Genomic DNA, 25,801 nt, shown 5'->3' with positions numbered 1-25,801 from the left:
TTCCCAAAATCAAATCTTATAAGTCAATCAAAAAGTTGAATTTCTTCCAATTTACTTCTGGAGCGAAATAACCTTCGACCAACTTTTTTATTATTTCTTTAATTAGAACTAATAAATAAGTTTATCATTTCTGTAGCAGTGGCAAAAAAGTGATAATTAATTCATTCGTTCTTGTTTACTTTAATTTAGCGAAATTTATTTAAATGTATTCTTATGAAGTAATTTGCTTTTCTATTTTTGGCAAATGAATAATCTGGAAGAACAATCAGAAGTGATTTTGAATAAATCTTAAAATTTTCTGAAATTGTTTCTATTTTTGCCTAAAATACTCAAAGAAAAATTATTATAATATTCGTAATTTTTTAAATTTACGTGTAAAAAAAAAATAAATATTTAGTTTGTCTTTAAAAATTAAAGTACAGTCATATTGCTTTAGGAAAGAGGTAAACCGATTCAATTATTTATTATTGTTGAAAAACTTCGTATACTATCCACATAAAACAAACTTACACATGAATAGTGTAGATAAATTACCTTAAGAGCGCCACAATAAAGGTGCAATTATGCAACCATTGACTTTTACTTTTTAAATTCAATAGAAACAAATTTTGGGCAAGGATGTCTGAACTACTACCATGTATGTAAATAAAAATTACGTATTTCTTCTTTCTTAAGTTTACTTATAAACGCGATTCGATTCGTTTTCGTCTTTTTAATCATTGTATGCGATCAGCAGTAATCATGATCAATGTATTGGTACTAGAGATGTACCGACTATAGTCGGCCGACTGTTCCGCTTTGCTAAAACCGGTTTATGAATGCAACAGACAGTGTGTTTTTTTTCTATTTCTCTGACTACCTTAAAAACTTGTTTTATTTTAATAAAAGGAATAACTAAAGTTTCTTTGCTTTCCAAAAAATGTGTTAAATTTGTTTGGATAATTTTAACATTTAATTTTTTGTAGTAACTCAGTACAAAAATTAAGAATAACACAATTTAGGGCAGTTTATACAAAACCAATTTTAACCACTTTTTTGGAAAATTTTTGGAAATTTTAAATTCGCTTTGCGTGTTTATTGGACCAGATATCGTGACGGCGATTTCAGAATCGTAACTAGCGGAAGATTATCTACACTTTGACACCAATTTTCGGTCGATTAAACCAATTTTAACCGGTTTTGACAAAGCCGACTAGTCGGCCGACTATAGTCGGTACATCTCTAATTGGTACAATAATTGCAAAAAAATCTTTCTTTATTCGTGATCAAATGCTGGGCCATGAACTACCACAAGACTGCAATTTTAAGGGGTTGGGTTACTGTGAAAGAGAAAATCACCTTGCAGACCATTTCCTTATTCTAATTAATAATTTTTTGCTGTGTTCGACTGATTCCTTGTGAACTGTCCTGTGATTGCCTGATTCATATTTCGTGGACAGAATTATCGGAAAAGGAGTATAACTAGAAAAAAATACAACTTAAATTAGCTTGGTGACATCAAAATATTAACTGATTCCATTCAAATGATTGGCCTGAACAAGTTAAAGCAAGATCTGACTGATCAAATTGGTGAAGTGAAAAATTTGTTTAAACCAACTGTCCAGTGTTTCGACAATTTTAAAAAAATCTGTAGTTCCATGGGAGAAAGAACAACAAAGAAAAATATAATCTAGCCTTCGATATATCCGAACATCCCACAGGCCGAAAGTCAATACATTTATTCATGCAATTCAGATATCAATTACGATACAATAACTGTTTCCCTTCCGGACAGAATATTCAGTATTAAGTAGTAATCTAATAAATGGTTTTGTTTTCCATTTTATAATCCTTTCTCAAACCAGTCCTGTCCTATGTTGTTCTAAAAATTGTACACTTAATCGTAAATGATTTATCACATAAAATAACAAATAAAGAGGAAAAATTAAAATTTCAATTGCTGATGTATTATAAAATTACCAAAATCGTAGGAATTTATTTATCATCTGTCAATTGGGGAAGTGGTTATAATCACTTCCTACGGGCTCGTATTCTACATTTTAATCCTCTGTTAAATTAATCGAGGATTAGTAGATATTTTATCGGTTTTTGGCTATTAAATACCTGTTTACATTTATAAAAGTTGACTTGTAGGAAAGCCATAACTGTATTCTATTTGTAAATGTCAATTGTCAACATTTGTCAAGAAAGTGAAAAGCAATGAATGTGAAACCCAATAAATGTAACTAACTTTATTTAAACTGTTTAATGCTTGACTGGTACCATTTTTAACACTTTCGGGCAATACGTCGCCTAAATCCATCATTTTTCTAGTTTTGTTCACATTTTTTTGAATTAATTACAAAATGTAACCATGATAGGGAAACATCTCATGCAAACGCGATCAGCTCAATCTTTTTCAAAGCAAATTGCCTGATTTAACTGTTTTCAATTTTTGGCTCAATAGACAGAACCGATAAAACCTTGAACATACCACGGACGTAACAATGTCATAAGTTATAACATATCCTAGGTAAGTTAATAGCTATAATTTGCGTTCTATAAACCCACCCTAAGTGTAATAAAAGTTTATGTAGAATAACTTAGGACAGGACTAGCTTGAGAAACGAAACCGGTCGCCAATAACAATAAATAAATTCTCCGAAGAGTAAAAGCTTTGGATTACTAGTGTTACTATTTAATACTCCCAGTTTTATCCCTTAACACTATGTGTCTGTATTCGGTAAACCTCCTCCTGTATGTGTTCTTTAACTTTATTCTTGGACGTTGAACAATTTCTCCTCTATTGAAGCAAGGTTATGTTTTATGACTCCATTCACCTTTACAACTTGTTTACTACAATTCTTTTTTATTCACCGTGATAAATATTATTTCATTTAATTTCTTGACAAAAAAATTGATAGAAAATGGATATTTCTGTGGCTTAAAATGTCATAGTTTAATTCTATTATTAACCGACTCTGATACCGTAGTACAAATTTGACAACTTTTTATGACCAAGTCGTAAATTTTTTAATCACTTGCATGGTGGTCTGTTTCCCATCCGGACTTTCCCAAGCTCGCCTAAGCAATGCGTTCTCGATACTCGTTTGATATTTCCAACCAGCCCGGCCGTTTTAGCCCATCTTCTTTCCATTTGAGCAAGTCAGATACTCAAGTCTTCCTTTTGGTCTTTTCTAAGCTGGGATGTATCCCATTCTTCACTATCTACGATTGCTGTTCTCCCACAGTTTAACACTGAAGGCTATGTGATCAGTGCTAATCAGGAATTCGCGTCCATAGAGACATTTGTGGAAGTGTTCAACAGACCTGACAGTCGCCAACAACTCCTTCCTCGTAGCACAATAATTCTTCTCGGGTTTCGAAAGTACCCTGCCGAAGTACTCAATGATTTTTTATTCCTTGTCTTGGACCTGTGACAGTGTACGACACCTACTCCGATGTTGCTCGCGTCTGTGATCAAAATGAACATTCCCGATGACTGAGGATACGGACAAAATAGGACTAGAGCATAGTGCACTCTTCAATCTTTTGAAAGTTACAATTGTTTAAAGTCTGTCTCTCGTAAATGTTGCTTCATCCGTTGACAGCAAGTTTCCAATAAACTGTTGATCTTCATCATTTTTTTGTAATGACCATTCTAATTTTCTGGCATGCACCCACGAAAAGTCCAACGTCTTGCGACAGAAGTTGATGGATTATTTTCCATGCGCTCTTCAACATCTTCTGTGACTTCACTGGTACAGAATGTTGGTCGTCCAGCACATTTTTTGTGGTGGACAGTGGAGACTACCCATTTCACGAAATACTCGCACAGTGTTTCTAACAACGTTCTAAAAATCAACAACGATAGAATTAAAGTCTGAAAATTTTTGTTGAAATTCTTGTAAAACAGCACCACTGTTGTAGTGCCATTCACCTTCAATGGCAACTCCAATTCGGAAGTAGGACTCAATCATGAATATTTTATAGATACAACCATTTTGCACTTTTATTTTCGAAAAATTCGGAAAGTTTCACGTTTCAAATATCAAGGCGGCGGAATGTATCAAAGACAATCAGAATCTGTCAATTTAACGTCCACAGCCTCCACTGATCTAAATAATTAGTCAACGCACGGCATATACGAGCCCTAACAACTAAATATTGGGACACAGACAATTTCTCAAAAAAAATCCGGTACATATTTTTGTTATCATTTAATTCGTTTGGACTGAATGCAAATTTTGCATGGGCATCTATTTTGGCAAAGAGTGGGGTGTTTTGCCAAGTAATAAATTTTCTTAGAGCGTAAAAATTGTCACCTAAATAAAAATTGGTCTAAAGAGTTTAGACAGTACTTCCCTCGCTGTCGGAAACTTGACGACTGCATGCCTATTGTGTTTTTTTTCTCATTACATTTTTGTAGTGGGAATTTAAAAAAAATTGTGATGACGTCATCAACATTTTTGCAAGGACACGTATATCAGTTGGGATAGATGTAGTGTAATACTAAGAATAAAATTATTGTATTCCCAAATTTTCGGGAAAATGAATTGGGTCGTTTTGAATATTGATTTCTTATAATCAATAAAATAACGAAACAATTTACTCACGTATACGGCGCCAGTGTGTAATATCTAGAGAGCGGATTTCTGTCGGGCTAGGCAAGGCCAAACTCGGTACGGCTCGTACGGGATGCGAATTTATTGCGGTTGCGGACTGCACTTCGTTTATTTGAGACTAGAATAACGCTGTTTCGTTGCACTCTGCTGTTAATTCCCGTTCTCATTTACTTAGCCGTTTGATTAATAAATCGTTAATTATATTTATGGAATTAGTACTGATTAAATTCAGTGATTATCTATCACCCGCTACTGAGTCCCGGCGATCCAGCGCGTCACCACCTATAATCGTGACGTAGCCCGACAAAAATCCGCTGTCTAGTAATATGAAACGCAACTGAAAATCGTTTATGTATAAACATTCTTAATTTAAGATGACAAGCGTAACAGCATACGTGAGAGTCAAACAGAGAAACTGTAAACAAAACGACCATCGGTTTTATTGCTTCGACTTCCGCTTATTACATAAAACATTGGGTTTTATTTTAATTCTTGACGGTGAAATTCACAATTGGTTGATTATAAACATGTCTATTTCACATTCGCGGAACCAAGTGAGCGCATAAAACAAATGCAGGTCTGTAATGTTAAAGTCGATGTAAATAAGCGTACTACCCTTATGTTTCAACCGAGTTTTTCCTTTAACAAATTTTGTGTCTACCAAATTGGGTTGGTTGGGGTGTAATACTAATAATAAGTGTTGCCTTTAATTTAATCAATAAAATAAATTGACTTCATTAATTTTTTTGAACCACCTCTTAAGAAAATCTAAAAAATATGAATGGAATGATAAATCACAAGTACAAACTCATCATATTTTTTGCATTTTAGATAGGATTTATTCAGCAAAATTTAAGGGTGACGTCATCAATTTTTTTAGGAGGGATGAACAAATACATTTTGAACAAAAGTTTACCATGCTTATAATAACTTTAAAATATTCCCAAGATTTCAAAGCATTCGGCTTTGTAATTCCTGATTAAATCGATAAAATAAATTCACGCCTTCATTAATTTTTTTGAGTCACCCTGCATATGCAAATCCAAAAATATGAATGGAATGATAAATCACAAGTACAGACTCATCATATTTTGTACATTTTAGATACGATTTATTCGGCAAACTTTTGAGCTGACGTCATCAGTTTTTTGTAGAAGATAACCAAATATATTTTGACTAAAAATTTATTATGCTCTTTATAACCTTAAAAGATCTGCAAGATTTCAAAGCATTCGGTTTTGCAGTTCCTGATCAAATCAATAAAATAAATTTACGCATTCATTAATTTTTTTGAGTCACCCTGTATATGCAAATCGAAAAAATTTGAATGGAATGATAAATCACAAGAAGAGACTCACCATATTTTGTACATTTTAGATCGGATTTATTCAGCAAAATTTTGTGGTGACGTCATAAATTTTTTAGGGGGGACGACCAAATACATTTTGATCAAAAATTTACTATGCTTATGATAATTTTAAAATTTCTTCAAGATTTCGAAGCATTCGGTTTTGTAGTTCCTGAGTAAATCAGTAAAATAAATTTACGCTTTCATTTATTTTCTTGAATCACCCTGTATATGCAAATCCAAAAAATATGAATGGAGTGATAGATCACAAGTACAGACTGATCATATTTTGTACATTTTAGATATGATTTATTCAGCAAATTTTCGAGCTGACGTCATCAAGTTTTTGGAGGGGATAAGCAAATATATTTTGACTAAACATCTATTATGCTCTTTATAACCTTAAAACATCTGCAAGATGTCAGAGCATTCCGTTTTGTAGTTCCTGATTAAATCAATAAAATATATTTACGCATTCATTATTTTTTTTGAGTCACTCTGTATATGCAAATCCAAAAAATATGAATGGAGTGATAAATGACAAGTACAGGCTCATCATATTTTTACAGTTTAGATAGGATTTATTCGGCAAACTTTCGAGCTGACGTCATCAATTTTTTGGAGGGGATAAGCAAATATATTTTGACTAAACATTTATTATGCTCTTTATAACCTTAAAACATCTGCAATATTTTAAAGCATTCGGTTTTGTAGTTTCTGAGTAAATCAGTAAAATAAATTTACGCATTCATTAATTTTTTTGAGTCACCCTGTATATGCAAATCCAAAAAATATGAATGGAGTGATAGATCACAAGTACAGACTCATCATATTTTGTACATTTTAGATATGATTTATTCCACAAACTTTTGAGCTGACGTCATCAAGTTTTTGGAGGGAATAAGCAAATATTTTTTGACTAAAGATTTATGATGCTCTTTATAGCCTTAAAACATCTGCAACATTTCAAAGCATTCTGGTTAGCAGATTAAAAATTAAATTTCAAAATGTTGTTTTATAATTTTGATTTTTTTTCCAGAAATCTAGACGTTTCGGGTGAAAAGTCGATCCAGAGTTGTAAACTACATGTGTAGGACTATGTTATTTTATACAATTGAAAACCCATTTACTATGTACAGTTTTGAAGTGACGTCATCGCATTAGTGGTGGGGATGATTAGACAAATTTTGGTTAGCGTTTTACCATCTACATGATATTCTTAATATAAGTACAAAATTTCACAACAATCGGTCGAGTACTTTCGGAGATTATCTGTCTAATAAAAATCCAGGACGGCAGACGGACAGACGGACGGACAGACGGACAGACGGACAGACGGACAGACAGACGGAAATGGGAGACCTATTTCTTCGTCTTCTAGGGGTCATGAAAGATCGAGAAAACGTAAAAGTAGAGAGTCGGCCGACGGACTCGATTACAATACTTCCTTTGCTTACGCTCGGGAAGTAAAAATGTGCCATTTTTGCTGACATTTAAATGTTGGGACACCCGAGAAAATTTACTAAGTATACCAGCGAAATACAAACGTAGTAGCTGGTAAATGCTGCCATTATTATAGGGATCGTAGCATTTCATGCTACTGTTGGTTTTATTTAGAAAAAAATAGTTTAGGGGTGGGCTAGTTTTAGTAAAAGTTCTGAAAATAATAATTTCGCAGTACTGAAAGGGAAAATCTATAAGAAAAAGTGAAGATTTGTTCCAAATAGCTTAGTCGTCGATGGTAAATGTCGTAAAATATTACGCAGGCAGAGGTACCATAGGAATAAAAGGTAAAATTTCCGGTAGACCACCACTTGTGAAGCCGCGTGATCAACGACAACTGATGAAAATTTATAAAAGTGGACGACGTAGTACTTCAATAGAAATTACTACTTGCTGGAATAGTAATAACCAACTAAATTTTTCAAGACAATATTGTCGCGAATGGATACACAAATCAGGTTTGGTTTTTACATTGTAAATCTTAAATAAAGCTATCTTTGATGAACCTTATTATTTATTTAGATTATTTTAGGCTAAAGTAAAACCACTATTAAAAACTTCTCACAAGAAAAATCGGTTAATGTGGCCAAAATAAAAAGTGGAGAAAAGTAATATCTAACGCTGAGTCCAAATTTGATGTCTGGGTGAGATAATAGTCGAAAAAGAGTTATTGAAATAAAAAAGGAATTTTAATATGGATTATCTCAAACAAGCAGTCAAGTTTGCAAGCGGAAAAATGGTTTGGGGGTGCATGTCTATTAACGGAACTTAAAGACCAGTTAACAACGTTCATGGAAGGGAAATTTCAAATGCAAAGAAGTATCAAGAGACTTTGTAAAAAAATATTAACAACTACTGGAGCAGTCTATCCTGTTGATATTTATATTTTTCAACAAGACGATGCTTCAAGTTACACACCTACAACACTTATTACAAAGAACAATAATATAAATGTTTGCCCTGACCATCGAATAGCCCAGATCCTAATCTAGTAGAGACGGTATGGCGTGAAATAAAAAAAATATTTAGGAAATCATCCATGACAAGCGATTGTCAATCTTCAACAAGAAATTTAGCGAGTGTAGGATACGGTAACAACTCCTGTGTATTGTAGAAAATTAGTTGAAAGTATGATGGCAAGAATTCCTGCAGTTATTAAGGCAAAATGAGATGTGACCAGTTATTGAATTTGCTGTGTACCAATATTTATGTGTCACAAAATGTTACGTTGTTTTAGAGTTTTATGTCACTGTTTAAGTTAGAAATCAGTTTTTGTTGTGCTGTAAACATTAACAGTTTTGAAAAACAAATTAATTTTAAAATTTTAATTATCTAAAATAAATTACATTTTTGTTAAAAAGTTTGGTGATTTTTTTATAAAAAATTTTTGTCGTCCCAATATTTAGTTGTTAGGGCTCGTAGTACGCTGCAGTTCCATTATCTACGTGCATGTGTGCGTAACCATGGATTTACATCGCCGCTTATTCGTAATCAAAGCTTTAACGATGGAGGAGTAGCAAAAAATTATGCAACTTAAACTAATTAGCTTCGTGATATCAAAATATGAACTGATTCCATTCAAAAATGATTGGCGCTAAACAAGTTAAAACAGAGTCTGACTTATCAAACTTGTCAAATGAAATATTTTTTAACCAACTGTCCAGTCTTTCAACAAGTTTGAACAAATCTGTAAGTCAGTGGTAGCAAGAAAAAGTGAATAAGAATTTAATGTTAATGTTAAAGTCAATACATTTTAGAGTGAGACTTGTTCATGCAATTCAGATAGCATTTACGACAGACACTCCTAGTTTTAACTCTAAGCATTATGCATCTGTATTCGCTAAACCTGTATGTGTTTTTCAACCTTATTTTGTGACGCTGAACAATTCCTACTCTATGGAAGCAAACTTATATTTTATGACTCCATTCACCTTTACAACTTGTTTACTACAATTCTCTTTCATTCATGGTCTGTAGTTTAATTACTGAAGGAATTTTAACTATCAAGGTTAAATTTGTGATAAAATCACTCCATCGAATTTATTGTGCAAAAAACCGATAGAAAATAAATGTTTTGTTGCTTAGAATTTCTTTTATTAATGTTAATTCTATTAGTCGCTTCTGGTTAGTTTTTTATGGTCAAGTTGTAAGAGTAAATGTTTGTTAAAATTGTTTTAGCCATTTTTTATTACTTCTAAAACACCTTCTAAACACAATGAAGAACTTTTTATTTTGTCATCACCAAATGTTTTAAGCTCCACAGAGAAAAACCATTTTGCAGTTTTATTTTGAAAAAAAAAAATGGAAAATTTGACGTTTCAAATACCAACGCGTCTAACATTATCAAATTCAATCAAAATTTTTACTTTCAGAGTCATCATTGGTCCAAATAACAATTAATGAACGCACGGTGGATGCTTTAATGTTTACCCGTACACTGTACTACCACAGTACAGACATATAAGCATAGACAAGGGAGTTGTTGCTTGCGCTGATATATTATGCATATAGAGTCTGTGCGTTTTCAGATAAGCACACCTATAAACTTGCGCAGCAAACGAAAATGAGTCGGACCAAGTCTATTTTTAAATTTAAGAGGTGGTCGCATCCCCCATTGGCGTGCATAAGCTTCAGTAAATAAATCGTTGTCAACACGTCATTCGTTAAATGTTTTTGTGTTGTGTTCTTCTGCTATAAGTTGCGATTTAGAAAAGAGTTCTTTTCAGAACTACTGTGATTATTATTTGACGTTTGAAAGTAAGTTCCGCCACTGGTGAAATTCTACTTGTCAGATGAAGATGACTCACTGTGCTTATCTGTAAACGCACGGTCTCTAACTAACGTATACAGTTGACAAGCTGGTGCATGCGAATCCTGTGTAAAAATTCTGGTTCCTAAACAGCTGACACTATTGTTGTTATGATAGTTTCTGTTACGGCAGAATTCGAATCAGAATTCAACTGTCCATGCGTCCTTACCTAATTCATCGGTGTAATCTCCCAATAGACATTCTGTTTTGATAGTATTTTTACCATCAACTATATAAACAATGCTATTAGTGTCGTAATAAAACAATTTCTCCTAATATGTTTTACAGTTGCAATTGTAAAGGCAGCTATGAATACATTGATATGTATGTTATCAAGTCTGTCATCTAAATTTCATAAAATCTTTCAACATCTATAACATATTCTGCTGCCCCCATATTTTGTCTCTGACCAAATTTACCCCATAAGGAATTTAAGCTACAGCTCTCTTTCCAAGATTGTTTTCTATTTTACACAATTCTATATCTAGATTTTCTGTTACAGCTTTTCATTATTTTTCTTATAATTCAAAATCATTTCTCCATTCACTTATCTCTAACTTCATTTTCATAAATGCTTTTACATATCGTTAAAACAAATAACTAGAACGTTGTTCAAAATGCCAAAATTCTCTGATAATTCTTTGAAATTCGATATGATCACATTTATTCTTATTTAATTGAGCACATAATCACAAGCACAAAAAATTCCTTCCTATGGAAAATCAGCGAAGTCTCATGTGGGACAAATAGCAAGCGAGTATTTTTTCAGATCCGAATGAAATGGTAGACGTCTTGATCTATTAATTGCATAAAAAAATGCTGGAAATGGTTCAATTGAAGTATATAATTAATGCGTAGAAATGCTTCACTTAAAAATGAAATTCATGCAAAGGTCAGATCACAAAAGGATATTCTCGAAAAACTCGCCGTCGTTTCTAGGTAGGTCTAATACTCACTAGTTATTAGATCTAACGATAATGATTTTGAAATAAATTATTCTGAAAACCCTGTTAATTCATCCGGATTAAACGTGAAATTGGTTTAGAAACAGCAAGTCTCTGGTATAGTTGGGATAGAGAGTATAAAAATAATGAAATAAAACATCGAAAAAGAGCTGGTGATGATCATAAACAAAATGAAATTAGGAAAGATGGGGTTGAACAGAATTGGAATATATTAAAATTACCAACCGGTCTATACGATGAAAATGAATTAAATATTTATATCTAAGAATATTTTTTGACATGGAATCCACTTCGTGGGCCAGTGCAAACACCTTTTTATTTTGATGTAAATTATGCAACTAATCGTTTTATGTTAATTATACGTGACATAGGTTATGAAATTGATTTTTCACACGGAAAGACACATGAGCTTTTAGGATTTGATAAAAAAATATATAAAGAAGGAATAAACTATTTCGATGAAACTCAAGTGCCAGGCCCCTCTTTGAGGAGGGAGCACCGGGGTGGCTCTAAAGCCGGAGACACGGATCTCCAGGTGGTCTCATGAGCGCCCGCGGAAACAAGAAACAACACTCCGGAATTGTTAACAATAATCGGGTTTTTGCTCCTTGCCACCAGCTACACGGCTAAAATAATATTACCGCTAGTAGGTATTAAAATTAAATTCACAATTTGTTCTAACAAAAATGGATGAACAAACTGTCCGGCACGATCGTTCCCTCGGCGACCTCCTTCGAAAATCGCGCAGGGACGGTACAGAGACACCGTAGAAGAGCGCGGTGATTTTGGTTTCTTGCGGTTAACAGAAAAAACGGAGACGGCCGTACGGTTTTTCGTTCGGGGGCGGCGACCCCAAAAGCGCGCAAAACAACAATTTTTCCTTGATCATGTTGGCAATGTTATTATGCGGGCAGTCGAAAGGTGGTAGAAGGTTAAACCAAATACCAGTAAACATTGTTAATAATAACTAGTTCAATTGATCATTTCCATCTATTTGCTCTTGTTTGTGGTGAAGGATCACGAAAATGTTAATTCTGTTACCAAGCCACTGTCGCAAATCCCTAACCGAAGAAATATGTTTTTAGAATATATTTTTAAAATTTATTTACAATGCAAGTTTCATATTGCTACGAATCTGGATCAGTCACAGATGAATTTCAAATTAATACTCTCTGAAGGTTTCGTAAGAGGAATAATTTGTAATACTCAATTTTCTATATGTTGCTTTGTATTTAAATTTGAAACAAACATTAAATAATAATTAATAAATACATAAATTAATTACATAACTCTAGCATTTATGAAGATGCATTGGCATTTTAGTCAGGAAACTACAAAACGCTGACTACCACGAAAGAGACATTCCGAATTCAGCGACAACACGACGAGAAATTATTTCAAATGCAGGCACATAATGTATTCACCTCATTAACATACCCATTAGCCCTAACGCAGTATAAATATTTAATTCTATATACATATAATATAGGTATCTTATTAGGATAATTTCTATTAAATGAATCCGGATCTATCTTTATCACCAGCTTTTCCTTACTCCTACAATTTACTCCAGATTTGTGCACTTTAAATAACTTTAGTAACATGTCTGAAAGTATCGTGACGGTGAGATAACTATGCAGTCACCGATTTCTGAAGAGGTAATTTCATCTCCAGAAGAGGAAATAGTTAATCTTCAGTTTCTTACTAATTATTTTGAATTACCCCAACAACGTATGTATAGTATCATAATACATGCTTACTATGAGCCATTGGGTATTAAAAGACGATTTTCAGAATAATCACTGTCTGGAGTTCCCGAACAAGAGGTGGCTGGTTAAACCTCATTTTTTATATAGCGTGGATTTACCTCAACATTGTTTAATAAGACGCAATTTTATTGTGCAATCACTAAATTACACAAATCTCATAATATCGATAATTAATTTTCAGGATTTTTCTTATTCCTCGTTTCTATTAGTAGAAATCGTGGAATTAATTTTCACTTTGCAATCTGATTTAAATCAATCATTGTAGATTGTATCATAGATGACACATAGATGGAGTGTTAAGCAAAAACCCAGACCGCATTTGGAGGTTTATTGTATATTGTCATTTAATCTTTCTTCATTAAGTTTAAATAATAGGCGTAATAATTATATTTATATTTTTGGTATTTGAAAAATTTTGGAAACATTGTGCAAGAAAATTTACATAAAGCCATCGTACACTTTATATTTTAAATCTTCTCTGTTTTTACGACGTGCCCAAACATCATACCATTTTGATTTAGATACCATAAACAACTAGTAAAGCAGATGTACCTATATTTGAACTAGCAATTTTTGTTACTATTTCCTTCAAAAAAATCGATTCAATGAAATCATTTACATTTCTGGATGACGACCAACAAAAATTGAATTTCAGTGCAAAATTATCAAATTCGGACATTTAGTTGAAAATGATAAAAATAAGGCTAATTTGAAATTTTTATTTACAAAGGCTAGGTTTCATTTTCATAAGGTAAAATTATTACATGTACAATTAAAGAAACTTCTAACTCTCTGTCTTGTACCCGCGAAGACGACAACCTTTTCTGTTACACTGTTGAGCTTTTGTTTTTGTTCCATTGTCTTTATTACGCTTTCCTTATATTCTGTACCATCACATGGTATCATATTGAAGGCGAAATCTATTAATGTCAGAGCGAGTTCCAATGCAATTGTATTTTTTTCAAAAGCGTACCCTGTTACTACACAAAAATATTCTCTTCAAATTGCTTTCATGCAAATCCTTTTGATTTTTTAGTGTTAAACTATTTATTTTCACGTCGATTTTGCTTTCAACAAACCGGTCGGAATCCATTTTTGTTTTTCACTGTTTGCGTTGTTCAAAAGTTTGCGTAAATACATATCCAATAAATAAATATTTTCTTCTAATTAGTTATTTGATGAAATTTGCACAGATTGAATGATTTACTTATAGAATTGCAAGAAAAGCGTGTTTTTATAAATGTTCCATGATGCTTCACGCTTAATCAGAAATATTTTGCTTTCGTTTTGTTACTATGTAAAAATTCAACCAGAATTTTCCATACTGGGAGTGCACCATCTCCTCAATTTTTTTCTGTTTCTTGGTTTTTGTTTATATAAACACGCAGCACCAAATCTAAAACTAGAATTTGTATTTGACTTGTTAACCTTCATAGTTAACCAATTTTGTTTACCTTTGATTACTTATCACAAAATTGTGCGGAATAAATCCTTTCCAAAAGAATAATAATTAATGAATGTTTAAATCAAGAACGAAAAATTTTATATGGAAAAACTTACTCATAACATTAAATTCGCAAAATTAAATCGTATTATTTTTCAAAGTGTTCGCCTGTACGTGAAGGACGAAAGATGTCTAAATAAAATCGAGCACATTCTTTCAATATTTAAACAAAAACAATCGAAGTTAAGCATGTACTGATAATAATAATAATTTTTTCCAGTGCAGGGGCTGTGGGCATATTATTTACGCCACTGGTTTTTATTTTATATAGGTTGTTACAAAACAAAAATCGCCAAATCAAATTTTATAATTTTTCAAAAGAACCGAATTTCTTGGACTGTGTTTCAGCTACGGGGATAGTACAGTCGAAATAACATCGACCATTTTTTTGTCCTCTCATATATATTTTCCTTTGGCAAAATTCAAAAGACACAGTAACATTGACTACTTCTCTGTTTTCAATTTTTTTAATACTTTTTACTTTAAAATTGAAAATACAAAGATACTAATAAACTAATAACTTTATTAAAATATATATGTACACTTATAGTGACCTATAAAGTAAAAATTGTAAATAAAGCGTAGGAAATACTTTCAAATATCTAAATTTAGTACCATATTAATATCTATTTATCTATATTTTTAAAAACCACTTTTTGTGGTTTGGGTAATAACGTTATTCCACAAACAGCAGACAAATCTATTTCAGGTTCGCAGCTTTCTATTTTGAACGTTTGTAAAATTGTAGCCATAAATAAAAAAATTAGCATCTTTGCTAAATGTTCACCTACACACATTCGTTTCCCTAAAACAAATAAATTTTATGCATCTCTAATTCTATGCATTTACATACGTACCAACTGAAAATGGAAGAAGTTCTTCTGGCTGGACAAATTTTCTTTCGTCGTTCAGAAATCTGCTTGGGCGAAACTCTTCAGGTTCGTTCCATACGTTTGGATTCATATGAATCGCCCACAGCAGCGGCATTATCATAGTGTTCTTCTGGATTTTAAAATTTTCGACATAAATATCTTCTAAGGCTAAGTGAGGTACTCCCATAGCTACAGTTGTTCTAATTCTAGCAACTTCAGCTAGAGTTGCTTCCGTGTATGGTAAATTTTCTAAATCTCCCATCTGAGGTGTCTTCCCATTAAGAACAGACAGCAATTCTTGGCGCACTTTCTCCTGTACATCTTCGTACTTTGCTAAGTATAGGACGGTCCACAAGATCGACGTCACGGTAGTTTCGGTACTAGCACCAAACATGTCTAGTATAAGATACCGTAACTCCTCCAAATTGTAAATTTCGTCTGAATTACGAGTAGATTTTTTCTGCATAAATGCGTTAATTATACTTGGTAGAGAATCCTCTTTCTCATCAGGAGAAAATTGTGCATTATATTTAATGACCTCGTTCACAAAGTTATGCATTTTATTCCATATATTTTGCAGAACAGATATCACGTTAGCATACATTGGTAAAAACCTTAAAATTAGAAGTGTTGCAATAATAATATTGTGGTATTTTTACTTACCGCAAAAATGGTAAAAAGTTTATTGGCCCAGCCACGACAGACATTTTTACCACTTCATCCAACGCTTGAATAGCTTTTGCACTATCCTCACGTGGGCACGATTTGCCTAGAAATAAAGTGCTGGTGACAGTACCTACATAGCTTGTAACAGCTTCAGCAAGCAAGATACCAGAACCTTCATAACTTTTCACCAACTACAACAAAATAAGAAACATCTTAATTAACTTAACCAATGCAATACAGCAATCTTTTAAGACATTCTATTGAAATAAGAAACTACATATTTTAGAGGGTGGTATTTCATACATTAAAACTGAAATTTACTTAGCAAAATTTTGAAATTACGTTATCAAGTTTTTAGAGTCGATGAGAAATAAATTATAGTTGGAGATTTGCCATGTTACGTTGATCTTAGACCATGTACAAAATTTCAAAGTAAAATTATGTTGTATAACGTTTAGTTTTTTCCCCAAAAAGCAATCTATCCTAAAGAAAAAAATACTTCAAATTGATAAATAACAAAAGGTGATTTCAAAAAAGAAGCAAAGTCAAATGTGAAGCCAACTTCAATGTGATATTTTAATTTTTTGGAACTGTTTTTGCCGAATATATGTCAAAAAATTAATGAAAAAGAATTTTTTTGTTCATTAAACCCAAAACTGCTGTCTCACTCTTACGAAATTCTAGGAGCAGGGGCTATTATTGTTGGTCCTATGTTTTCAATATAATTCTCCCTACTAAAAAGTTGATGACGTCATTATAAAAACTCACTTGAAACATACGCATAGGATGCTCCCCTATTTTGATTTTATGTTTATTTTCATAAGATCTATTAAGTTTTAAACTTACATATACAAATTCCTCAACACTTCTTCTGATCTCATTTTCTAAGGCTTCTTTTTTTGCTGAAACTTTAGCGCCACCTACACTTCGTAAAAAATCACTAATAAATTTCCTCTGATCTTTCCATACATTTATATGGCTGTATGTTATTCCTAAAACAGCAGATATATGTATATATGTGGATACGAACAACCACTGATGGTGTTACTTTATTATTCGAACGAAAAAACTGAGATCGACAAAGACACTTTACTCTCAAGGTGCATGCACTAATTTTTCTACAACATGTAAGAAAACCTTTTAAACAATACTTAATTTAAATTTTAAAATATTGCTTTCTTATTAGTAAGATATTTCTCTAACTGCTATTAGAATACGGTACTCACATTTAGCTGACATATGAAAATATAAAATATAATAATATAAGAGAACTGTATGTCGGTTATATTTATACATACTTAGATATATGACTACCCTACATTGTCAAATGAAACAATAAATTTTTGACTTTAACATGTGATTTCAAATCATGGAGAATATTTTCTTCTCGAATTATATTATTATTTTTACTTTCAGATATTTTATTTAGTTTTGAGTTATCAAAAAAATAAAATTTCAGTTAAATAATAATTTAATTATAGCGTTTAATTCATTATATTTTTGTTGCCAAATTTACCTCAGCTTCGTCTTAAAAACACCGTACTCTTTTACCTGGTGATCCACAACTTTGAGAAAACCCGTAATAAAATTAGCGAAATTGCATCGACAATGAGAAAAACCCAAAGAAAGATTCATGAAATTACATCAATAGAAAATTGAACATCACTTGTTTTTTTTTTAAGTATGTTAATACTGAATATTTTTACACTTTATATTTATAAATGCTACGAAAAGGAGCAAAAGCTTCATAAATCAGTTTTGGAAATTGTTCTAATTCTCTGCATTTTCTGTTAGCTTTAAAAGGATCATTTTGAGAAATATTGTAACTTCATATTTTCTCAATGTTTACAGGTCTTGTAGAATACGCAAAATTTGAGTGCCGGGTTTCCGTCTATGTCATCTGTCATATTACTGTCACATTTTAAATATAAGAATATCATTTAACTGTTAAAAAAATTTTTACTGAGTTTGTCTCTTCATCAAAATTTTGTTTAATAAATTCGCATGAAATTTGCATTTATTACGATGTGCCATTTGTTATACAGGCTGATTCAACATTGGAGCACTAACTCAACGGTACATGACGTTCACAAGCCTAAGTTCGAGAAAAATCATTAAAAAATTCTTTACGCCAATTTGGCGTTCAATTACAAAAACAAAATATTTTAAACATTTAGACAACCTAATCAACATCTATAGACTGCAGCTTCGACGTCCTTAGGTCCCATCAGTACAGTATAGTTTTAGTGATGTTTTAGCAACATGGATTTTGTTTTTACGACTCCAAAAGGTGAATGTCCAAAAATTATAAACGTAAAAAACAATTTATTTAAGTAGAACGTTATCCCGTGTCTCAAAAATAATCCATCTATTTTTTTTTGTTACTAATAATAATAATAATAATTAATTAATTAATTTAGAAATAAAGTGAAAATATTCCCAACGATTCTGATTCAAGACATCTTTCTAGAAGTGAAAATTAATAGGTTGAAGCTGGATTAGTTTGAAAAAGTTAGTCGTGACGAACGGCGAAAGCCTAGTTTTCCTATTTGTTGTAGAAAAACAATTTAATCTCCAATTTCCTGTCAATTACCTTTGCCTCTACATATGTAATCAAAAAAATAGAGTGATGGTCTTCCAAGAGCTTCATCTTTCATTAAAACCTTTTTTAACAGTTTATGGTCAGAAATAACCACCGTACTAACTTTTCCCAACCTGATGCTATAGATCGGTCCATATTTTTGGGCTAGTTTGGTCAAATTCACGTAAGCTCTTTCTGGATCCAACTTGTGTAAACATCCTATTAGCGGCAAATTCCAAGGGCCGGGAGGTAACGCAGCATCTCTTTTATTAGCACAGACCAAAACAGCAAAACTAGCGAGAATAATCGTTGCAGCAAGAAGTATTGCAAACATCTAAAAAAATTTAAAACACCAAAGAATAATGTTTTAAATTTTAGAAGCCTATACTTAATTTAATACTTATACCGTATTTTGTGAAAATTTATAAAATTGATTAGCTATTTAATTGTTGTAAATTAAAAATTGAATTGAAAAATAATAGTTAAGTAAATTATAACTAGAACCGAAGATATAAACATTTTATGTTGTGTTACCTTTCGTTCACTAAGCTGCATGCAAAACCAATCGCACCAAAATCAAATAACAAAATGAAATGAAATATCAGATAGAACTTCTTTTTTTTAAACTGGTTATCTAAGAAATTGCATAACTTTGGGTACAAATTAATGGTTGTTGCATAAAATTACCATTTACATTAAAACTCAATCAATGTGTAAAAAAGTACGGCAAATTGCACAAATCTTAAACTTCACGTGAATCGTGAGACCTAAAATTTAGGCTTAAAGTTTATTGAATCGTTTTTACGATTTAGACAAATATCGGTAATTGGGTTATGTTAATTAACATCTCTCATGTTATTTGGTATTTCATAGAAAATAAAACATAACATTATAAGTTAATCGTCTGCATCCATTTTCTATCTGCACTATTTAGTCAACCTACGGGAGTGCTTAACTGGTTACCACAAAGTTTTATATATATATTTTAGAATTTAAAATACAGCATGATGCACTGCTTTAGTTTAGTCCCTATTCTTTACTTTATATACACGGTTTTTCTTCGGAGTTTATACGATGTAACACACGTAATTGGCATATAAAAACGTAATGCAATTATCTTAGTAATTTCATCTTAACAATGTTATTAAAAACAGAAGTAAGACAAAAATCAAAAATCTTTCTCATCATCCGTAATTAAAATCATGAATCTAGATCACATTCAAAGACTCTTCGAAAAGTTATATATCTGGACAAACTTTTTGAATTTTTGATTAAAACTAATTTCAACAGAAGTTCCATTAGTCCTTTTCTTATTTGGATTATTTGGGATAATTTCCATATAAACTTACAACTAACTAAATTAGCGATAAAACAAATATTTCTTTTAACTCAAACGTTTAAACTGAGAAAACAAATGGATTTTAATAGATATTTACGATATGTGTATCGTAATGTGGAATTTTACGATACGCGATGGAAAAATTGTCCAACGAGCCGAAGGCGAGTTGGATAATCCATCAAGGATCGTAAAGAAATATTACGATACAAATATTGTACAACGTTTTATCTACTTTCAATAATTTTCATAAAAATTAACACAGATGTTTTTGTAATTTTTTAAATTGTGTTTATGGAGAAAAAATAAGGCGGCTAAATTAGTAACCGTAGTTACTGATTTATTTACGTTTTTCACAAGCGTTCAGTGAAAGCAATTTATGTGCAAAAATTAGTGATTCAGAGGATAATTTGCCTTCCGATATTGAAGTGGCTACTCAATCTGTCATCGATACGTTAGTTCCTGGTAAATCTAAAGAACGTTACGAGATAGCGTACAAATATTTTGATGAATGAATGGAAGTTAAGAAAATTGGTAACGTTTCTGAACAAGGTGATGCATTCCTATTTTGCTGAACAAGCAGAGAAGTTAAAACCATCCTCCTTATGGTGCCGATATTCCATGTTGCGAACCCTGGTGTTGATTACGAAGAATGTTGATATTTCTGAATATCATCAGGTTGTGGCTTTCTTCTCGGAAATCAGAAGGTTCCCGACCCAGAAAATCGTTTATTTGTTCCAAAGAAGAGATAAATCAATTTCTTAAGAAAATGAATGATAAGGATTTCTTATTTTTGAAGGTAAATTGCAACTCATATTGATAAAAAACAATCTCAAATTTATATAGTTTCAGGTTGTTTTGATAGTCGGAGTGTTTGGTGCTTGTCGACACGAGGAGATCACAAATTTTACGACACGAGACGTTAGAGCCGAAAAAGAATTTATCACCTTACTGAATTCAAAAACTAAAATTATGTAGAATTTGCTATACCGAGAGGAAATTTTCAGGGAATAATTAACATGTTGCTTGGTCATAGAGGCTGGAAGTGGGATAGCATGGCAGAAGGATATGTTGAAACATCTGTCGAAAATAAGAAAATAATTGCTACGAAAATAACGGGTTCTTCAGTTACTGTGGGTTCAACAAATTAGGTCACGGTGGAGAAGCCCAGCTTCAACATGGGAACAGCGTCTGGTGTTAACTTTATAAATGCTTCAAACTGTGTAATTTATGTTAATAAATGGTTTTGAAACTTTCTTTTCTAAAAGTCACTCTTTACCGCACTAGTGCGGTAATTGTTCCTTTACCGCACTTAGTGCGGTAAAAACTACCATTACAATATCAAAGACAAACCTGTAATCTGGCACATTACATAATGAAAGTAGATAAATATTTTTATTTGTAGAATACTGCTACATGCATATCATAGAATTCATGTACCTGATAAGATAACTGTTAAGAAAAAGCCGGGAGGTAACCGTATCTGTGTTCTAAAGGATCTAAACAAATATCTTCACTGTCAAACTATTTGGGATAATTATGAGGGTTGTGTGTAAGAAATATATCTGATAAAATTTGAAAATTCTAAAATCAAGGTCGATTAAAAATAAATATTTCAACAAACAGAAACATCAAATTCGTTGCAAAAATTACAGTAACATTTACTAAACTAAAATTATACCGAGTACAACACCGAAAATACAAAATTACAAAAAATGACACTATTAACATACATAGATAAAAAAAAGAATAGGACCAAGCATAACACTCTGGAAATGACAACATTAAACACATTCGTAACGAATTATTCGTTAAACGCACGCTATTATCTTAATTAACTGACACAAAAACTGGTATGTACTTACGATCGTTTTAATTATGCACAATTATGTAATAACGTTAATTAAATTTTATTAGATCAAAATTTAAATTGTAAATCTGGTCTTAATGACGCATGCCCCTATATCTCCCCAATAACAAATAAAATTAATGTAAATCTTTCAACCAGCTATCAAAATTCAAAGTCAAAGCAACAAACAGTCACAACCCAGGTACGATTCTATGTTGCAAGACAGGAGACAAAAAATAGGTCGAAAGTTGTTTCGACAGAACTTCCGTCACTCTTGAAGTACTCTATGCCGGACAAAAAATTCCGTTGACATTTAAGTATAAATTTGGATTTATGAACAACTAACGTTGCTTCTTATTTTAGGTTCGTTTTGCCCAACTAAATGTACAGAAACCTCAAACACGTGGGTGATGAAAAAATTTTGGGCTGATAGTGATGACAAAATAAATTCGAAGTGCCAAAATTTTAAATTTATTTTCAAACGTCAGTCAGAATGACATTAAGGATTGATTTACAATGATGGTTTTTAAAATGACTGAAGCTTCTCGTTTGAATTTTTTTGCCCGGAATGATACAATATATCCCGCATTTTCGAAAAATTATAAAATTTGATTTTGCGAATTTAATTTTTTTATGAGAACCCCTATAAGTTGAAGTAAATATATGAATACATGTAATGTTAAAAAGTAAATATAAAGAAACGTGCCACACGTATGTTTCAAGTGAGTTTTTACTTTACAAAATTTGTGATGACGTCATCAATATTTTTGCAAGGACACGTATATCAACGTGGAGTAGTGCAGTGTAAAATACTAATAATAACAGTATTCTATTCAATATAAACATTTTGATGAACAATTAACCATGATTACGATAACCTTAAAACGTTTGCAAAATTTCAAAGCAGAGATGTTGCGGATGCGGAATTTTGGAGGCTCACATCCGCGGATGCGGATGCGGATGGGGATCTCAAGTTTTTTTTTTAAGAAACTTAGTATACGTACAGAAATCAGTTAAAAAAATGGGAGTTTTTTAATATTCTTATTTCATAAACAAATTTTTAGTACGAAAATTTAAAAATTGTTGAATTATATTTAATAAAAAGTAGTACTGCGGCCTTTTCAGGTTCGAGTCTATTTCTCAGAGGTTCATAAATTAATCCTGCGCTACTAAATAACTGTTCACTGGGAACACTAGCTGGTGGAGGCGATAAAACTCTCCATGCTATTCCAGATAAAATTTTTAATTCGGTACGATTAACGCTCCACCATTTAAGTGGATTTTCATTTATATTCAGCCTTGCTTTATTTCGATACGAAAGCAATTCATTCTTGAGAACAGCATCAGGGGAAGCATTTTCTGATATTTCTTGACTCTCATCTTCACTTGACGAATCTAGCATCATGGCAAGATCGCTTGTCAAGTATGGCTTTCTGGCTGTACCGGATGTTCCAGGTTGTTCCGTAACTTTCACTAGGGAATCTCCCATTTGGAGATAGTTGAGAGTTCGAGTTGTCATTCTCTATGTTTGTCCTAATCTTCAAAATATCCTCCTTAATCTTTTCCTCGGTCACTGGTGTAACTTGTGCTTATAGCGCGGGTCTAAGTACGTGGCTATGACATAAATTGTTCCAACAGAGAAAATTTTGCTGAAACTTCAGTTTTCAGAGTCGTGACAGCCACCCGAATTGGTTCAGAATCCTGTGGTCTTGTTAAATAATCATCAAGTTTTTTCCAAGCATTTTAATTATTGAAATCACAGATGATATAAGTGTATGAGAGTTACTTAGTTCCCGTGTAGCTTCTTCAAAAGGTTTCAATAGCTCAACACAACATTCAATCATTTTTCACTCTTCTGGCAAAATAGGGTCAATTTCACTGTCATTGATATAAATATTATATTAGTTTAGTATAGTAAGTTTAGTATAGTATATATTATATGTACAGATAGGTTAAATCTGACGTGTGTAAATATGTGTACACATATACTGACACTAATAAACCATCTATTCTATTCTATTCTATTCTAAAGACTTAATGCATCTTTTACCTTGAAAAAACGCTCAAACATGTAAAACGTACTGTTCCATCACGTTACACAATGTCGAAACACTCTGAGATGCGGTTGATTCAGTCTGTCCTGGATTTTTTGCAGTTGTTTTTGAGCAATGCTGGAATGGTTAAAGTGAGTCGAAATTTTCTTACATTTTTGTTTGACAACTGTTATGTTTTTCTGCGATTGTAAGCCACCTCGAATAGCGAGTTGCATCTTGTGAACTGCACAATCCAAATCATTGAATACTGCTAATCGCATAGCTCTTTTCATATTGGAGCCTTCGTCACGAATAATGCAGTGCACTTGTTCTTTTGAAATATTCCATTCAGTAAGCATGGTGTCAAATTTTTCTGCAATTATGTCACCTATGTGACGGTCGTCGAAGGTCTCGCATTTCAATATAATCAATGATCGATCAAAGTTTTCTGCGATTCCATGACAAGTCAGGCTAAGCAAAGATGCATTAGAGCTTGGATCCGACCAAATATCAGAAGTAAACGCCATGTAATCAAATTTTTCGATTAGTTCTTTAACTTTGTTAGCAACTTTGCCATACATTTCCGTGCACACAAAGTCAAAAAATTGCGCCCTCTTAAATTATACCCTGGTGATAATTCTTGTATCAGTCTGCGAAAACCGAGTCCCTCTACAAAATTAAACGGTAAATTTTGAAGTGCAATCATTTCTCCGATGAGTTTGTCAATTTTTATCGCATTTGAATTGTTAGTATCCCACTTTTTTCTTTTTAAACTGCTTCCTCTATCGAAAGTTGTTTCTTTGCTTCTTGTAGTGGAGTGAGGATTTTATCTAAAAATAAATACACACATAAATTATAACTTGTTATGGAAATTAACAAAAACAAATGGATGCAAAATAGATTTTAAATAACGAAACTTTTATTGCATCCACTTTTTTCTATTATACAGAATAAACCAACTTTGGGCTTATCTGCTGTTAACATTTCTGTTAATTTTAATTAATTCCTTAAAGCAGCTTATATAATATACTTTTAAGTAATTAATGAAAGAAAAAATGCTTTATTAAGGCTAATAAATAAACACTGTTGATAGTAAAACTTACGTGCATCAGCTTTCATCTTCTGCATTTGTTTTTAGTTACTCGAACTTTCGAACAAACTAAACTGTTGTGGATGCACGGATTTCAGATGATTTTTCAAAGACGAAGTGGTACGACCCTTGCGAGAATATGTTTTGTTACATATTATACACTGAGCTTTATTTCAATCATCATCTGGTTTAAATTAAGTCCAAATCTCACTTTGCATAAATTAAATTATTATTAATTATTAAAGCATTAAATACTAATCCCAAATATTTTTGGAATGACAAAAAAAAATGTAACAAGAACTCCAGCTGACAATGACAATACCTAATACTTACTCTACCTCAGAACCAATAATTAACGAATTTGCTACATATTTTAGTAGTATTTTTACTACTAGCAATAATTCCACGGATCATATTGACACAGCTTCCTTTCTTAATGTTAATATTAATATAACGAATATTTCTGAATATGATATTAAAAATGCCATAAAAAAGATATTATTTAATTTATCTCTTTCGACTTCTACCTTTCCAGAGGTATGGAAAATAGCACGTGTATGCTTTGTCCTAAAAGGTGGCTATGCATCTTTATTTACTAATTATAGACCAATTTCTGTGCTCTCTAATTTTTCTGAAGTCTTTGAAATGACTCTTTACTCACATATATATATACTTCTTTTCGTCTTCATATCTCTAGTTTTCAACACGAATTCATGGAGCAAAGTTCTACTGTCTCTAATCTTACTTGTTTTACACAATATATTGCTGATGTCCTTGATGATCAGGGACAAGTGGACGATATTTATACGGATTTTTCGAAGGCGTTCGACAAAATTGATTACACTATTATTTTAAATAAACTTCTTTTATTT

The 25,801-nt window shown here is 32.1% G+C and overlaps 1 protein-coding gene and 1 long non-coding RNA gene across 2 annotated transcripts; one reads left to right on the top strand and one right to left on the bottom strand.

The window, feature by feature from the left end:
• Window positions 1-15,128: 15,128 nt before the first annotated feature.
• On the bottom strand, window positions 15,129-18,955 carry LOC135137310 (cytochrome P450 2J6-like). The gene is made up of 5 exons (XM_064066932.1): window positions 18,634-18,955; window positions 16,809-17,032; window positions 16,129-16,231; window positions 15,360-15,812; window positions 15,129-15,307 (listed from the first exon to the last, which is right to left on the bottom strand). The coding sequence occupies exons 1-5, from the start codon at window positions 18,953-18,955 to the stop codon at window positions 15,129-15,131; spliced, it is 1,281 nt and encodes a 426-aa protein (XP_063923002.1).
• Window positions 18,956-20,320: 1,365 nt separating this feature from the next.
• On the top strand, window positions 20,321-21,213 carry LOC135137745 (uncharacterized). The gene is made up of 2 exons (XR_010281918.1): window positions 20,321-20,756; window positions 20,804-21,213. It is a non-coding gene; the product is annotated as an uncharacterized LOC135137745 (long non-coding RNA).
• The last annotated feature ends 4,588 nt before the right edge of the window (window positions 21,214-25,801 follow it).

Source organism: Zophobas morio, unplaced genomic scaffold (genome assembly GCF_036711695.1).
Source record: "Zophobas morio isolate AGI-343-1 ecotype UQ-CSIRO unplaced genomic scaffold, CSIRO_AGI_Zmor_V1 ptg000029l, whole genome shotgun sequence".
NCBI classification, from domain to species: Eukaryota; Metazoa; Arthropoda; class Insecta; order Coleoptera; family Tenebrionidae; genus Zophobas; species Zophobas morio.
This window is presented reverse-complemented; position numbering and strand designations above follow the sequence as displayed.